Here is an 18,351-nt window from a genome sequence, read left to right as displayed (position 1 = left end):
AGACAGAATATTATAATCATCAAACTTGCTGAGAGACTTAATTATTCCAGCTATTAATAAGAAATAATGATGTAATGTGACTGAGGTTCTAATTATGGCTATGATAATGCTATCACAATATAGAAATGAATCAAATTAACACATTGAACACCTTAAACTTACACAAGCTTGTATGTCAAATATATTCCAGTTTTAAAAAATGTTAATCTCATCCAAAAACACCCTCACAGAAACACCCGGAGTAGTGTTTGCCCAAATAACTGGGTACCCTATGGCCTAGTCAAGTTGCCACATAAAATGAACCATCACAAGGAGGAAGACAGATTAATGATGGAGACACAAAAGTAAAAGAACATGACGGGGAGAGACTGTGGAGTGTAGGGTTAATGACTTTATATGCCTCCCAACTCCTGATAACAATGTCTCAAAATTACAGCCACGCCCTGATCAATAATGAAAGTAAGAGGAACACAACTTGCTGAGAAGAGGTTAGCTCTGTTTTCAATGTTCTGAGTTTGGAGTGAATGGAGTGAGCAGGTCTGTTTCTAGGGGCTCCAGGGGCTCCCTACTCGTAGGCAGAGGAGGATCCATTTCTTCATTGTCCAAAGAACCTTTGCACCCTCTTTTGAGACCAGCCTCCTGATGGAGTTCTCTGAGCTGAGGTTCTTCTGAATCAACCATCTAGATGATTTGCATTCATTTCTTCATTTCTTTCCATAGTATTTTTGATCTTGCTCTCAATAATGGAGAAATAGACGATTGAGACACAATGGGCATCTCCTAGTTTGCTGGGAGGGATGGAGAAAGAAGATACTGCTGTAGGGACTTCCCTGGTGGTCCAGTGGCTAAGACTCCGTACTCCCTATGCAGGGGACCCAGGTTTGATTCCTGGTTGGGGAACTGGATCCCACATGGTGGAACTGAGAGTTTGCATGCCACAATGAAGATCAAAGATCCTGCATGCCGCAAATAAGACCTGGCACAGCTAAATAAATATAATAAAAAGAAGATGCTGATGTAGTGTGATAGATGCTGAGATGGCACATTAGCATTGCTGGGTGTGCCAGGATGTAGGGGACTCCTGACTCAGCAAGGAGTCCAGGGGAGGAAGTCAAGCTCCAGCGATGCTTTAAGGAGGACCAGCAGCTAGCAAGTTGGCTGGAATAGAATGGGTGTGTTTGATACAGAGAATAACATATATAATATCATGCAAGACAAGGTTGCACAATATCGGCACACATTTAGGGAACTAAAGTTTGACTAGAAAAGTGGTTCCCACCACTGGTAGCACTTCAGAATCTCCTGGAAGGGTTAAAAAATACTAATGCTAGGTCTTACCCCTAGAGATTTGGATGTAGTTGGCCTAGGGTGGGGTCCAAGTGTTTTTTTTTTTTTTTTTTTAGTGCAGCTAGGACTGAGAACCAGGAAAGTAAGAGGTGCTTTTGTTGTTGTTGTTTACTTGCTAAGTCCTGTCTGATTCTTTTGTGATCCTGTGGACCGTAGCCCGTCAGGCTCCTCTGTCCATGGGATTTTCCAGAAAGAGTACTGGCATGTGTTGCCATTTCCTTTTCCAGGGTATCCTCCCAATCCAGGGATGGAACCTACATCTAATGCATTGGCAGGTGGCTTCTTTACCATTGAGCCGCCTGGGAAGCCCAAAAGATGCTTTAGGATAACTTAAACCTGAAGGCAGCCAGTGGGGGAATCTCTGCTGGGATGGGGTCAAGAATCTGAGCTTGCTTTGGGGAAACCGGAAAGACTTGTGTTGAGCTCAGCAGAGAAATAAAGACCCACCAAATGTCAACAAGGGCCTTGTCTGCCCTCATAACCTTTTTTTTTGAGCTGCTGTTTCTTCTTCTCCATTTAAAAATAAAAGTCAAGTGGGAAATAACAAAGCATACAGTAATATAATAATAAGCTGAAAGATGACTCAATAAAAAGAAGTGATAAAATAATAAAAGCAGGCTGATACAGTAAAAAAAAAACAAAAAACCCAAAACTCAACCAAACAGAATCACCACCCAGGGCCAGACAATAAAAGCAATAGCTAAGATGTACTGATCCAACTGGTGATCGTGACAGTGAAGGAGGATTATTCTCATTTTACAGAGGAGAGAAATGATGCTTGGGGAGATTACGTATCATGGTTCCAGGGGGTGGGGCAGGGGAATGACTCCATGTGATAGGTGAGGAAATGGAGGTTAACCCAACAAGAATAAATAGCCAGTCAGGGGCAGACCAAGACACTGAGCTCAGGTTTTCTAGCTCAAGTCCAGGGAACTTTCACCTGGACAGAGGCCAAGCCTTGGTGGTATATTGGCATCATCAGGGAAGCTCTGAAGAAATCCTGATGCTGAAGAGGTATTTCTTCAAAGAAGACATGCAGATGGTCAACAGGCATATGAAAAAATGTTCCACACCTCTAATTATTAGAGAAATGCAAGTCAAAACCACGATCACACCTGTCAGGATAATTATTATAAAAAAAAAGTGAAAGATAAGTTTTGGCAAACATATGGAGAAATTGGAACCCTTGTGTATTGTTGGTAGGAATGCAAAATGGTGAAGCTGCTATGGAAAACAGTGTCCTCAAAACACTAAAAAATAGAACTACTGTATGATCCGGCCATGCCACTTCTGGATATTTATCCAAAAGAATGGAAATCAGGATCTCAAAGAGATGTTAGCACTCCTATGCTCATTGCAGCATTATTCACAAGTGCCATGATGTGGAAACAAGCAAAATGTCCATCACATGAATAGATATTTAAAATGTGATATATACATCCAAGGGTATAACTATTCAGCCTTAAAAAGGAAGGCAATCCTGTAGCATATGACCACGTGGATGAGCCTTCAGGACATTATGCTCAGTGAAACAAGCTGGTCACAGAAAGACCAATACTATATGACCCCACTTATAGGAGGTGTTTAAAAGAGTCAAGTTCATAGAGTCGAAGAGTGGAACTGTGGTTGCCGGGGGCTGGGAGAGAAGGGCATGGGGAGTCACTGATCTATGGCCATAAAGTTTTAGTTAAATGAGATGAAGAAGTTCTGAAGTTCTTCTGTACAACACTGTGCCTACGATCAACAACACCGTACTAGACATTTAAAATTTTGGTGAGGGTAGATCTCACGATAAGGGTTTCTACCACAATAAAATTAGAAAATAAAAAAGGAGATCCTGATGCAACCACAGGTCAACCCCTCGATTCTAATCTGGTCCATCTGTGGCTAGGGGGGAGGCACACAGGACGGACAGGAGCAGCCTGGCATGTTTTTGGCTGTTAGTAGTAACGGATCCTGTGTCTCGTGCACCTTTCAAGGTATTTCCTGTCTTGCTATTCCCCCTTGAGAATTAAGGAAACAGAGAGGTTAAGTCCCTTTTACTGGGACACCCAGCTGGTAGTCACTGGCGCCTGTCTTCATTCTCAGATCAGCCTGACTGCCAAGTCCATGCCCTTAAGGCTTTGAAGCAGGGGCCCCTGTGGGGCGTGGATGTGGTTGTCACATGCCCTTCCATTTCATTTCTCTGCCCCGCAAGCTTTAGCATCGGCAGCATCACCTTTGTCCTGGGCTTGTCCACTATCATCACACAGATGGAGAACGGGGTGGAGGAGAACGGGAGCAGAACGGAAGAGTGGAATGGTGAGGTCAGCTGCCCGGGGAGACGGTGGGCACCCGCCAGCATCAGCATTGCTGGGTAACCCCCAGAAGGGCCTGTTGGGAGGAGAGGAGCCATCCTTCAAAGTGTCGTGTGTAGGGGCAGAAGCAGGCAAGAGGAGGTGAGCTTAGATACTCTGAACAGGTCTCCAGGCCCTGAAACTGAGGGGTTTGAGTGGGGGTGCTATCAAAGCTCAGTGGGTGAAGATGGTTCTAGAAGATGAGCTCACAGAACTGGGGAGTTCCAGAAGGCCCCGCGTCAGTTTCCCATCATTCTCTCCCAGCCGGGTGCTGGGGGGCCCATCAGTATCATGGGGCGTGTTCTGGGCTGAAGCCGGGTGTCGGGCCACCGCTGTTACTGCTACGGTCACTGCTGCGCAGCTCTGGTGAGGACGACACGGTCAGTGAGCCGCCTTCCCCCTCCTCCTGCAGCTGTTAACCAGGGCCCTGGGCTGGTCTGACCAGAGAGGGGCTTGGGAAAATGAAGGTGGTGGTCAGAGATGGTGAGGGGATACTGGGCTGGTGAGGATGGGGGCGCTGAGCTGAGAGAGAGAGAGAGGGAGAGAGAGAGAGGGGAGACCACGCTGGCAGGTCTCTGGTCTTTGAATCACCAGACCTGACTCCTTCCACCTCTAGACCTGCTGGGGAAGGCTCAGGAAGAAGTTACTTTGAAATAACTCTTGCTACTGAAAAAGCAGAAACAGTCTCTGTATAACAGTGGGTTTTGTTCCTTCATCTATAATTGGGGATAGTAATCCTCCCCGCCCCTCAAATTGTTGTGAGGATTAGATGAGATTAAGTCAGAAAACAGCCAGAAAAGGGCCAGCACAGTGTCGGTCACACTTTAAGAACTCAGAAGGGTGTCTGCCTCCCTCTCACCCCCGACACTTTGATGAGTGGGCTCATGCGCTGAGCACATGACTTCCGTATACTTCAGTCTTGAGAAGGGCCCATTTGATCAGCCACTCCAGGCCGGCAACTCTGCTTGACTCTCAGGATAAGAAGAGAAATAAGAACGCCATTGTTCTCTGGAGGCTCACCTTGTAGTGGGGGAAGGCTGATGTCTTTTACAGTCTAGTGTGCAGAAACACGGCGCTTTGGGGGTCTTGAGGGGGGCCGGGCGCTTCCTGGGGACATCTCACTGGGGAACTCACTTCTGATGTGACCTTTGAAATGAGTAAGAGTGATGCAAGTAAAGGAAAAGGGTTCTCATTCAGATGGCAGGTTCATCATGAGCAAATGACATGGCATTATTGCCGTCATTTAGTCGTTAAGTCGTGTCTGACTCTTTGGCGAGCTCATGGACTGTAGCCCACCAGGCTCCTCTGTCCATGGGATTTCCCAGGCAAGAATATTGGAGTGAGTTGTCATTTCCTTCTCCAGGGGATCTTCCAGACCCAGGGTTCAAACCCACATCTCCTGCTTGGCAGGCAGATTCTTTAACACTGAGCCACCTGGGAAGCCCTGACATGGCATGACTGGAGCTTAAAGTATCGTGGGGAGAGGTCAGCAAGCCTGGGTCACCAGGGTCGTTGTGGACCACACTTGGGATCAGTGATGAAGGACACCATCTAAGGATGTCCCCTGGCCAGGCTTTTTGTTTAAAACCTTCAGTCTGGTGAATGTGTGTAGAATAGTTTGGGAGAAGAGTCAGGACTAGATGCAAGGAGACCATCAGCACACCAGGAGGGTGGTCTGAACTAAGGGAAAGACGTTGCTCTTGGAGGGAAGGTGGCCTCACCAGCACTTCGGGATTGATGGGTTGCGGATGAGTGAAAGATGTTGTGATGGAGAGAAGGAGTGAAGAATGACATTTATATAGCTAGTTTGGATAACCATAGGTTTAAACCATGCAACATGATGAGTTTAAAGCCAAGAATGTTTTAAACCAAGAAGAGAAGACATAGAAAAGAGCTCTAAAACAGTGGGACCATGGGCTGTACTTTGGATGTGCTCAGCTGGAGGTGCCGGTGTTACCCACATGGAGACAGTCAGGAGGCAGTTAGCTGTGAGGTTGGCCGCTCTGGGGAAGATGTAATAGGAGCCATCATCCTGCAGGGGGCAGTAGGGACAGGCATGCTCAGGCATCCTGCAGCCTGCCAAGGTTTCCTTTGTTTTGTCTTTGCCGGGCCTCCTGTGGCACGTGGGATCTTAGTTCCTGGACCAGGAATTGAACCCGTGCCCCCTGTAGTGGAAGCACAGAGTCGTAACCACTGGACCACCAGGGAATTCACAAGAGTGTTTCCTGAAGTGGGAGCGAGGACAGCTCAAGGCAGAAATGCCTAGGAAGTGTATCAGCATTTAAGACCTGGGCAGAAGTGTGTTGCACAAGGGGAGTCCGAGGGAAGCATCGTGGTAGCAGAGAGAGGGAGAGGTAAGAGTTTGAACCAGGTGGAGCGGGCAGCAGGAGGCAAGGCTGCTGAGAGCTCCTGCGAGACAGGAGGCCACGAGGGTCCACTGCACTCCTGGGCAGAACAGTGTCAGGCGAGAGGTCGCGATGGTGATGCCAAGTGTCTCTGGGTTGAAAAATAGGAGGCGAGAAAATCATAGATTTTCATGTAGATGTTTAAATGAGAAGAGAGGAAGAGGGACAGGTCAGTAGAGAGAGCCCAGGGAAGGTATTTTAGGAGCTAAAGACCTAAGCACGTCCGTACCTGCAGAGGAAGGAGGAGCCGATGGAGAGGAGATGCTGGTGATGCTGAGAGAGGAGGAGTGGCTGGTGGAACAAGTCTGAGAGATGGGGAAGGATGAAACGCAGAGCTTGGAGGAAAGATGGGTCCAGATCGGCGTAGAGGCACCTTCTCTGTGAGGACGGCTGAGGCTGTGGATGCCTTTGTGAGTGGGGTGGGGTGAAGGCAGAAGGAAGGAGGACATCTCACAGGGGATCACCTTGTTTTTCTCAGTGAGGCAGGAGGTGAGGTGGGACAGGCAAGGGAGGGGAACTCGAGGACGGTAACGAAGGTCCTGAGTACCCTTTGAGCAAAACGGTAGAGAGAAAGCTGACCGAGACGAGCATCAGTACCTGTGCCAGCATCGCTTTGTAATAGAAAGAACAACCAGCTGAGCTCTAGTGCAAAGAGCCCAGTTCTCTCTGTGTCTTTCTTTTCTTATTCATTCTTTCAACCGTCGGATGAGGCAAGTGTTATTAATTTCCTAATTTTATAGAGGAAGGAAATGCAGCTAGAAAAGTGTTCACATCAGAAACGTAAAGCAAAGAGGTGGGCTTCCCGCTGAGACAAGGCTTGCTGCAAAGCACACCCTTGTTTCGTCACCCTTGGGCTTGGGGCCACCCGTTTTCAGGGACACCCACTCCTGTGGCTGGGTTTCATTTCTGGAGTTTATGAAGGTGGAGGGCCAGTTGGCGGGGGCGGTGTGGAGGTCGTGAGAGACAGGTATGTCAGAGGTGGTCAGGGAGAGATAGAACTGGACTAGAAGGCTGCAGAGGTTGGGGGGATGTGGAATGATGACGGGATGCAGGGATGACGAGGCTGTGGGAGCCGGTCGCTGAGACAGAGTGGAGGTCAAGATGGTAACCAGGTGCAAATGGCCTTTGTGATATTGGGGGCTGATCCGCAGAGCCACTGATGAGAGGCGTGGAGGGCAAACCGAATGGGGTGAGACGAGCTTTGAGGGAGGCAGAGCTTTAGCAAGGAGATGGTTTAGAAGGGGTGGTGGGCATGGAGGAGAGTTTTCAGCACTGCCTGGCCTGGGAGAGGGTCTGTGTGTGGGAGAGAGCAGCCTCCACTTGAGAGGCTGCAGGCTGGCAGTGCTCTAGGGGAAAATCTGTCCTCAGTTCAGGCCAGGAGGGGGAGGCTCACTGAAGAGAGCTTCATGGCCGTGGGGCTGCAGGATCGATATGCACTGATGCTGCTAATCAGCCGTCCCCTCTGGGAACATCTCTCTGTGTGTGTCTTCAGTTGCTCCATTATGTCTGACTCTTTGCAGCCCCTTGGACTGTGGTCCACCAGGCTCCTCTGCCCAAGGAATTTTCCCAGTAAGAATATTGGAGCGGGTTGCCATTTCCTTCTCCAGGAGAGCTTCCTTATCCGGGGATAGGACCTGAGTCTCTTGTGTTTCCTGCATTGGCAGGCCGATTCTTCACCACCAGCGCCACCTGGGAATATCTGCTTATGGCCAAATCCCGGTGGGGCTTTGGAGTCATGTAAACTTTGGTTTCAGTCCAAACTCTGTCCCTTCTGGGAGTTCCCTGGCAGTCCAGTGATTAGGACTCTGAGTTTTCACTGCGGTGATTCTGACTTCCATCCCTGGTCCGGGAACTAAGATCTGCGAACTTTGTCCCTTCTGAGTTGTGAAATCTTGGGCTTTAGGACTCAGTGATGCCTGGCATTTTTTTTTTTTTTTTTTTGGCTGTGACACATGGCATGTAGGATCTTAGTTTCCCGGCCAGGGATCAAACCTGCTCCCTCTGTGTTGCAGAGTCTTAACCACTGGACTGCCAGGGAAGGCCCATGCCTGACATGTAGTATGGAGCTCAGAATGCGTTTGTGTTCTCCCTGGTTTCCCTCCTCTTCTCTCAGCTGCTGGGGCAGGAGGGTACGAAGCAGGATTGGAATGACCCAGCAATCCCACTTCTGGCTATATACCCTGATAAAACTATAATTTAAAAAGACACATGTACCCTGATGTTCATTGCAGCACTATTTACAATAGCTAGAACATGGAAGCAACCTAGATGTCCATCGACAGATGAGCGGATAAAGAAGTTGTGATATATACATACAATGGAATATTACTCAGCCATAAAAAGGAATGAAACTGGGTCATTTGTATTGATGTGGATGGACCTAGAGTCTATCACACGGAGTGCAGTAAGTCCGAAAGAGAAAAACAAGCATTGTATAATAAGGCATATATATGGAATTTATTATAGAAAAATGGAACCGATGAACCTATTTGCAGGGCAGGAATAGACATGCAGACAGAGAGAACAGACTTTGGACACAGCGGGGGAAGGAGAGGGTGGGACGAATTGAGAGACTAACACTGAAACATTTACATTAACATGTGTATTGAATAACATAGACAGCTAGTGGGACCCTGCTGTGTAGCAAGTGGTGCTGTGGGATGACCTATGCGGGTGGGATGGGGTGTGAGGTGGGGGGAGGTTCAAGAGGGAGGAGACGTATGTATATTTATGACCGATTCACGTTGTTGTCTGGCAGAAGCCGGGCTTCCCAGGTGGCGCTAGTGGTAAAGAACCCACCTACTGCCGCTGCAGGAGACACAAGAGACGCAGGTTCGATCCCTGGGTCAGGAAGATCCCCTGGAGAAGGAAATGGCAACCCACTCTAGTATTCTTGCCTGGAGAATCCCATGGACAGAGGGGCCTGGTGGGCTACAGTCCTTTAGGGTTGCATGGACATGACTGAAGCGACTTAGCTGCAGGCACACGAGGCAGAAGCCAACACAATATTGAAACAATTATCCTCGAATTAAAAATAAAGGGAAAAAAAAGCATAACTGAAGGGGAAAGGGGCTGACCTTGGGGAACCCTCTTGGGCTCTTCGGGGTGTGGCTGATGCTCCACCAGGGCGGCAAGGTGGCAGGCTGGCTGCCCCCTTGTGAGGGAGCCCCCCTCCCCACTTTCCCATCTACTCAGGCTCTGTTTCCCTTCTTCTTCCAGGGGTAGCCTTCTGTGAGCGGCCTGCCATCTCAAAGCCTAGCTCTGAGCTAGTGTGGCGGGGGCTCTGTGCCCCCCCGCCCGCATGGAAGCCGGGAGCTGGGCTCCCAGAAGGTGGCCCCGCCCGCCCGGGATCGTGCTGCTGGCCTTGGCTTCTGTCCTCAGCAGCCTGCTCTCCTCCGGCCAGGCCAGGGTCTACAGCCGCTGCGAGCTGGCCAGGGTGCTTCAGGATTTTGGCTTGGAGGGATACCGGGGCTACAGCTTGGCTGACTGTAAGGACCTCGATCTCTCCCTCCTGCTCCCCCTCCCTCCTCCTCACTCAAGGGCTGTGGCCTTGGGAGCCTCTGTTCTCCTTTTTCAAATCAGGATCCTATGCGCTGACAGGTGGAGAACTCCCAGGACTGGGGTAAATACCCAGCAGGCAGGCGACGGGCTGTTGTTGTTGTGGAGTCGCCCAGTCAAGTCTGACTCTTTGCGACCCCAATGGACTGCAGCACGCCAGGCTTCCCTGTCCCTCACCATCTCCCAGAGTTTGCCCAAGTTCCTGTCCGCTGAGTCAGTATTGCATAGGAACCTGGAAGGGTAGGCGACAGGTGACCAAGCAGAATTGCTCCCTTATGTCCTTTCCTGCTGGTAAGTTGGGTGCCACAGGGAAAGAAGGGTTTCCTATCTTTAATGGAATCATGGCCACTAGGATCAGACACTGCCAGTGAAGTCAGGGGCACGCTGAGCAAAGCTAAGGAAGACCAAGCTTTTCAAGCTGGTGGAAGTTTCGAGACACTAACAAGTACAACCACCCCTGGACTCATTTCTTCTCTAGTTCCAGCCCTTTCTCTCGGTCCCACCTGTGCCTTCCCAGTCGTGTCTCTCAAGAGTGAGCTCTTGTTCATTCATTCCCCAAGCATTTCTTGGGTCTTGCTATGTGCGGACGATGAGACCGAGGGAACGTGGCAGGAAGGAGGTCAGGAGACCCATGGACTCCTGCTGTTTGGTAGCTGTGTATAACCTTGAGTAAGTCACTTTGCCCCTCTGAGCTTCAGTGGATTCCTTTGTCAAGGAGGTGAGAGGGTGTCAGCCCTGATCTCCTGGAAACAGGAGTTGAGGCTTGCAGGAGCTGATGCACAGGGTCTACCCCGTGAGCTCTCTGGTCTGGGGTGGCCTTTGTCATCCCACCCGCAGGCCTGTGTCTCCACCCTATGCAGGGATCTGTCTTGCTTACTTCGCAAGCGGCTTCAACACAGGTGCCGTGGACCATGAAGCCGATGGCAGTACCAACAGCGGCATCTTCCAGATCAACAGCCGAAAGTGGTGCAAAAACCTCAACCCTAATGTCCCAAACTTGTGCCAGATGTACTGCTCCGGTAGGCGGGGCCTGGGCCCGGGGCTGGCTGGGGCCTCCTCTCTGGCCTTATTTGCTCCTCTTGCTTTTTTGTCTGAGTGGGAACCCCTGCTGCCTGCCGGGTCTACCAAGGATCGTGGGGTGGGGCAGGTGATGAGAGTGGCCCTCCATGAATCTGATTTAGGATCCCAGGTGGGACACTGTCCGGAGAGCTGTGGGAAGAAATGGGGGATGGCTTCTGATGGGGAAAGTGATGGAGTAAGACCTGTGCTTCCAGAGGGCTTGAGGGACAGGGATGGAGCTAGGATGGAGGAGGGTGTGTGTGTGTGTGTGAGTGAGAATGACAGACAGACAGACTCTGGATGTCCAACTCCACCTCCTGGTCCTTCATCATGTTTCTCTGCCTCCCACCCCAGACTTATTGAATCCCAACCTCAAGGATACTGTTATCTGTGCCATGAAGATAACTCAAGAACCCCAGGGTCTGGGCAGCTGGTAAGTAATGTGGGTTGGAGCCCCCTGCTCCAACTAGGACCACAGCAGGGAGCTAACCTGGGTTGGGAAGATCTCCTGGAGAAGGCAAAGGCTACCCACTCCAGTATTCTGGCCTGGAGAATTCCATGGACTGTATAGTCCACGGGGGTCGCAAAGAGTCAGACACGACTGAGCGACTTCTGCTTTCACACTACTTTCCATCTTAAACCAGGCATCATTTCATGGCCTCACACTCTAATCTGCTCACCACCACCAATGTATTTGAAGACAGTACATTGAGTTTTAGGGAATAAACAAGTCACTGGAGGTCACAGAGTCAAGCCTGGCTCTTCCAAGATCTTCCTAGGTTGGACCAGGGTCTAGTAACTTTGTTTCTTAACTGTGACATCTTTGTCTAGTACAACAGATCAAAAAAGTTCCCTGCTTGAAGCATGATGAGTTCTCTGGAGACCCCACTGTCAGTCTTCCTTGCTCACCTCCTTTCCGCAAGATGGCCTTTGGGAGCCATCGTCAGGGGCAAGAGAGTTGGATGAACATCTGCTGGGGCATCAAACTAGATCTTTGGAGCCCCTGGAGCAGCAGCCCTACAGCTTCCCAGCCTCTTCTGATGGGAGCTTCACTCTGTAGAGCCTCCTACCTCCCTTTCTTCCCATATCTAGATGGGAGACCAGCAGGGGACAGAATGTGGGGCAGGTAGAATTCCCCTAGGTGGTTGGAGCACAAGAACCCATGGCGGATGCGAAAGTGACAAAGCTGGTGAGGTCATCGGGAAGGCATCAAATGTCAGCGCAAAAGTAGAAGGAAGGGGGGTGGGCTACAGGCAGGGGGGACTAGTGGGGAAGCCTTGGCAGGAGTCCAGTGAGAGATGGAAGGTGTGGACGTGCCCAGTTGTATGGGCGATGGGCAGGAGAGGGATGGGGGTGAGGGGCTGCGGAGGAGAAACAGGGACAGGTGATATGTGGCCAGTGAGGGAAAGGAAGAGCTGAAAAGGACTGCAGACATAGAGAAAGTCTAAGGTGGGCCTTGAGGTTGACCACAGCTTTGGAGACATGTTGATTTGCACCCTGAGAACTGAATCTGGAGTGAGGCAGGCTCAGCAGGAGAGGGTGCACATCTGTAAAATCAGGAAGGGTGAATGCAGGCTAAGGCAGGAATCCGAGGACTTGGAGGTACCACTCTGGGATGGGAGAAACAGATTCCATAGGGCTAAGTCAAAGAACAACTCTCTTGTATGCTGGGAGTAAGTCTCTGAGAGGTGTCCCCAGAGGGCAGTGGTCGCAGAAAGAAAGGTGCTGTCTGTTCCCTCCACACAGGCACCTGAGAACTTATCTGTGCCAGGCTCTGTGCTGGGTGCTAGGCTTCAGAGGTGGTGGAGACCCAATTCTCGGCCCTTACGGATCTCAGTCTAATGGAAGAGATGAACAAGCCAGTCAACCCCTCTCACTTAATAGATCTACTGAGGTCCTTTAAGGGCACTCTTTGCCATTGGGCTTTTTGACACTGACATTCTAGAGGACACTAGTTATCCAAACTTGGAACCCCTGGGAATGTAGGACCCCCAGGACCCCAGGATCTTGCTTATCATCCTCAAGATGCTTGTGTGACACTGGAACAAGGTAATGGTCCTAAAAGAGCCTATAAACTATAGTTACCATCAATGAAGAGATCCACATTGGTAGCGAGGGAGAATAAGACCCAGATTGGTAGCCAGGGAGAATGGCATGTGGGTGCATTTCCATCGTTTACAAGCTGTGGGCCATGGGCAAACAATTTCCATCTTAGTTTCAGTTTTTCATTTGGAATATAAGGAACACAGTATCAGCTCAATCTAACTTACAGGGCTGCTGGGGGGATGGCAGATTAATGCGTGATGGGTGTGACAGTGCTGTGTAAACCATAAAGGGCCGCACACCTGTACGGTGGCACTGTCTGCAGAAGCAGCATGGTGTAGGAAGAGAGAATTGGACTGAGGCTCTGGACCTCAGGACCCCAGGCCTTTGCCACTGACTCCTGGGTGAACTCGAGCAAATTATTCTGTATCTCCATCAATAAAATATCAAGCTAGACAGATAACTTGTTACGGGTCATTCTCTTCCTTTAAAAAAAAAAAAAAATCTTTTTTTCCCTAGGGGCTTCTTGGCTAGTTAACATGCTGGCTTGTCTCTCTTCCCCTTGCCTGGCCCCTTTCCTCACCTCACTTCTGGTTTAGTGCCCACACCTCCTTCCCGTTCTTCCCTGGGCAAAGACTGAAGACTGCAGCTGACTTGCTCTCTCCTCTTCCCCATCTTCCACCCTCAGGGAGGCATGGAGGCATCACTGCCAGGGCAAAGACCTCAGTGACTGGGTGGATGGCTGTGAGCTGTAGGATTCTCTCTGGATGGACGGGCAGAGAGAATGGATGGCAGCTTGGGAGACGTTGCCTGGTTCCTGACCCAGGCCTGGGAAGACAAAACAACTAATAAAGTATAGTTTAATACATGTGTTGTTGTGCAGTTGCTAAGTCATGTCCGACTCTTTGGGACCCCATGGACTGCAGCACGCCAGACTTCCCTGTTCTTCACCATCTCCCTGAGTTTGCTCAAACTCATGTCCATTGGGTCGATGATGCCATCCAACCATCTCATCCTCTGTCAGTCTAAGTGTGGTTCTCAGCTATCACTGTGTTTCCAGGTGGTATGTTGGAGCCAGAAGCATCTCAGGAGTTCCTCATTTGTCTCCATGGGCTGGGGTTCAGTTGGTCTTCAAAACCTTCGATGGAGGTTTGCCTCCACTCCTGGAGGCCTGACTGGGGGGTATGCGTCAGTGCCTTTATTGCCCACCCCTGGCAGAGTTTCCCAAGTGAACCTCGTGAGTATATGAATGAGGCATCTTGAATGAATGGTAGACACTCAGCTCAGTTTGTAGAATCAGTGAACGAATGGGCCCTGATACCTCAATGGTATTGGTAAGCGCTAGCTTTCAGGTTCCAGGCATATCTCTAGAGGGAACCATGGCCCCTCCTGGGCCCTCATGGGGAGTGCTCTATCTCTCATAGGGGCCATTCAGGCTGCTTCTCATCCAAGTCTGGCTCACCTCCCTTGGAGCAGGGAGTTTGGCATAGTTTGGGAAGAAGTGGTTGAGTGGGATTTTCTCCTTTATCCTGGCTGCCTGGCCTTGGAAAGGTCATTCCACCTCTCATAGGCAAGTTCCTCATGGGTAAGAGGAGCTAATAAAGGACATCTTACAATAATTTATCAGTGACATAATATAGCACAGTGAAGCGTCTGGTACAGGACAGGGCACAGAGTGGGGGAAGGGGGCTCCAGAAACACTGACCTCGAGTCTGGTTTCCCTGAGGTCTGGGGCTGCCAAGCCCCCACCCGCCTCGTGGGCACATGTCCTGCTTGTCTGGTGACCAGGGCTTCCTTGGGAAGTCTGCACCAGTGCCCTCATCACTGTTTGCTGAGGAAGAGGAAGAGGGGAGGAGAAGGTGCTGGAAGAAGGAGCAGAAGGGGACAGACTTTGGATAAAGCGGCAGAAATTTCTATGGGAAATGGGGGCAAATTAAGTGAAGTTCTCTCATATTTTAAAAAGACTGTTTTGATGTGGACCATTTTTAAAGTCTTTATTGAATGTGTTACAGTATTGCTTCTGTTTTACTTTTTGGCCACAAGGAATGTGGAATCTTAGCTCCTCCACCAGGGATCAAACTTGTACCCCTTGTATTGAAAGGTGAAGTCTTAACGCCTGGACCACTAGGCAAGTCCTGTTTGTCATTTTTTAAAGTTCACTAATAAGGACCTACCATACAGCCGGGGGAACTCTACTCAATACTCTGTAAAGACCTACATGGGAAAAGAATCTTTAAAAAAAAGCAGATATATGTATATGTATACCTGATTCACTTTGCTGTACACTTGAAACACACTGTAAATCAACTATATTCCAATTTATAAAAATAAGGGGAAAAAAGTACAGGTCACCTCATCATTGTACCAGTGTGGTTCCAGGAAACTCATTGGAAATGGACTTTTGTCCAAGGTAATGCAGTTGGTGGAGCTAGGATTCCGACAGGGCTGTTGAACTCCAAAGGTTGTGCTTTGTCCTCAGCGTGTCCCAGCCTCCACAGCTGGGCCAGCTCTTGGACGGGACCCCCGGCATGGGAAGGCACGGTGGACAGAGCGCAGCAGAGAGACAGTCCAGTTCTCTCCAGCAGGCACCCAAGCTTCTCCAGACATTCCACGTTCTCCTCTACCTCCAAGCCTTTGCTCAGGGATCTCCTCTGCAAACCTGCCTCCCTGGCAACTTCCCCCCACCTTTCGAGGCTTCAGCCAGAAACTGCTCCTCCTCAGGAGACAGTCTGGTGCCTCTTCTTTAATGGGTACCTGGTACATCTCTGCTGCCCGACTCTCTGCTCAGGTTCTTGTGTGCTGGTCTGTTGCCCATCTCTGCCTGCCTCCACTCTGAGCCCCATTCTCTTGATATATGAACCCCCTCAGTGGCTAGTACTGGGGATCTCTGCAAGGAGATCAAACCAGTCAATCCTAAAGGAAGTCAACCCTGAATATTCTTTGGAAGCACTGATGCTGAAGCTGAAGCTCCAATACTTTGGCCACCTGGTGCGAAGAGTTGACTCATTGGAGAAGACCCTGATGCTGGGGAAGACTGAAAGCAGGAGAAGGGGACAACAGGATGAGATGGTTGGATGACTTCATTGACTCAATGAATATGAATTTGAGCAAACTCTGGAAGATAGTGGAGGACAGAGAAGCCTGGCGTGCTGCAGGCCATGGGGTTGCGAAGAGTTGGACACAACTGAGCGACTGAACAGCAACAAAGTGCCTAGCGCAGTGCCTGGCTGCGTAGGAAGCTCACAGAAAATGTTCAAGGGGTGAGGAAGTCTGGACAGAGGCCCCACCTGGTGCTTTGAAGTTTTCCAGCTGTTTCTTCTCCTTCTTCCCCGTAAAGCAGGTGGAGCTGAGGATTCTTTGGTGGCCGCCAGTATCTTCCTCTTGGGCTTAACTTGGATGGAATTCCTTTTGAAACGAAGCTGCAATGTCTGAGTTACACTGAAGACAAATGGCCCACGGTGGTGCTAAGTTAGTCAAATGAGCTACTGCAGAAGCACGGCAGCGTGGATAGCAGATTTAAGGAGGCGAGGCGTCCAAATTCCCCATCCCAAGTCATCACTCACAGCCATTAGCACCGGGTGGTTTTATTCTTTTTTTTTTTAAACAAAAGGCACTATTACAGCCTCGCTTGGGAACAAATGAGATGTCAACAAGGTGCCTGTCTGGGGACTCGACGGCAGCCGGAGAACATGCCCACGCATTTCCTGAATGCGGTGGATGCGATGGTCACCTTCCTGAAGAAGCAGGTCACGGGGATGTTTGCAAAGCGACGCTGCAGTTGCTTTCTGCATGTGCAGGTCTCCTTGGCCCTTGCGATCTCCACACGTACAGGATAATCTGATGAAATCCCATTTCCAAGGTTCTCTTTCATCCTCTCTTTCTGCTCATTCATTCATTTTGCCATCTGTGAAAACTTGCTAGTACCCAAGCTGCAGCAGGTGCCAAAGATTTAAAAAATTGCGGGAGAAAAAAAAAAAGGAAATCGATCAAATCCCATCTATCTTTTTACCCTTCTTCCTGTAAATTGAAAAAGGACAGAATATCCTTTATGGGAGGAAAGTTGCTCTTGTGATACCCTGGAGTTCTTTTGGAGGAGAGTTTAACACTTTCTAGACCAGGGGTGAGTTCCTAGAGGATCTGGCTCCTTGGGGTCCATAACCCTTCTAAAATTGTATGCAAAATTTTGTGTACATCTATTAGACCATGTGCCTTTTTTTTCTTGGGGAGACAGTTCATAGCTTTCACGTTTTACAAAATACAAACAAGGCTAAAATCAGTGTTTTACGGGAAGAAAAAGAAAGAAGAAAAGATAGAAAATATACACCTTAGCTCATTTAATTCTCATACTCAGCCTGGAACCTAGGAACCATCATCTCTGTCACATAGATGGGAAACAGAGGCTCTGAGAAGTAAATGGAACATTTGCTTGGATACCTGACACCTATTCTCAATTTAGAGTCAGAGACTATTAGAGTTGAGCTGTACCAGAGACTTTCTGTCCATTTCCCACCCCTCACTTTTTTTCTTTTAATTTTAAAAATTTTACTTTTTTGGCTGCACTGCGTGGCATGGCATGAGGACTCTTAGTTCCTGACCAGGGACTTAACTTGCACCCCCTGAAGTGGAAGCATGGGGTCTTAACCACTGGACCACCAGGGAAGTCCTTCTCATCTTTCATAGAGGGGGAAACTGAGGCAGAGAAGTGAAATAAATTGTCCAAATTTATATGGTCAGTTTATAGCAAAAATAGGCCAGAAATTCAGTCTTTTGACTCTGTCCAAAGCTTTTGCCAACTATTGCTTTGTTCTTGCAAAGCCAGTGAGTGTAGGTTTCACAGAAGGTTAAATTGAATTAGTAACAGATCGTCCCCTTCTACTCATTCTCAGGCTAGGCTTATTCCCACCGACTTGTTTCATGGTCTCCAGGCAACTTGCGGCCTCAAACACACTGAGCCCATCAGTCTTAGGAATACACAGATGCATGTGCAAAATGATTCCACACTCTAGGAATCCCAAATGGGTAGGGACAAAGCCATTAGATAAGGACATCAACCCTTGGCTTGGGAAATCCAGTCCTAGACATTTGGAAAGCTGAGGAAGAAACTTAAAGGATTTCAACCATGATGCAGAGTGGTACCTCAGTGTGGTGTCGTGGCCCTGCATCCATACACGTCCACCAGCCTCTCGGTGGTCATTTTGGACATTTCCCCCCTTTTTTTCTTTACTTGACTCCCCTGGACCTTTGTGCAGTCCCACAGCTGTGCCTCCTCCAGCGTTCCGCCCCCCGGGCTTCCCATATGCTGCTCTAGCGTTCTTCTGATGCAAAAACTCAGATCCATCTTTCAGAATTGTTTACTTGTCAGTATCCCCACTCAGATGAGAAATGTCTTGAGGGCAAGTGCCCGGCGCTTAATAGACAATCAATGAATGGAGACCCTTTGTTCTTCATGTTCTTTCCGCTTCTTTGGTTGCCTGCTCCCTTCCCAGTTGTGCCAGGAAGCTCGCTCTGTGCAGTGTGGAGTCTGCCCCGGCTGTGGCTGGATTAGGGCTGGCGGCACCTCCCCCACCCCCAGAGGAGTCAATTCCTTGCCTCTCTGTAACAGG

The 18,351-nt window shown here is 49.4% G+C and overlaps 1 protein-coding gene across 1 annotated transcript; it reads left to right on the top strand.

Annotated features, from left to right (window-relative positions):
- The first annotated feature begins 3,929 nt into the window (after positions 1-3,929).
- SPACA3 (sperm acrosome associated 3) lies at positions 3,930-13,767 on the top strand. The gene is made up of 5 exons (XM_070772689.1): positions 3,930-4,063; positions 9,308-9,576; positions 10,507-10,665; positions 11,060-11,138; positions 13,437-13,767. Exons 2-5 carry the CDS (start codon positions 9,390-9,392, stop codon positions 13,501-13,503), a joined length of 492 nt encoding a protein of 163 aa, XP_070628790.1. The 5' UTR covers positions 3,930-4,063; positions 9,308-9,389; the 3' UTR covers positions 13,504-13,767.
- The last annotated feature ends 4,584 nt before the right edge of the window (positions 13,768-18,351 follow it).

Source organism: Bos indicus, chromosome 19 (genome assembly GCF_029378745.1).
Source record: "Bos indicus isolate NIAB-ARS_2022 breed Sahiwal x Tharparkar chromosome 19, NIAB-ARS_B.indTharparkar_mat_pri_1.0, whole genome shotgun sequence".
NCBI lineage: Eukaryota > Metazoa > Chordata > Mammalia > Artiodactyla > Bovidae > Bos > Bos indicus.
Note: the sequence above shows the minus strand (reverse complement) of the source record. Positions and strands in the feature narration are given on the sequence as shown.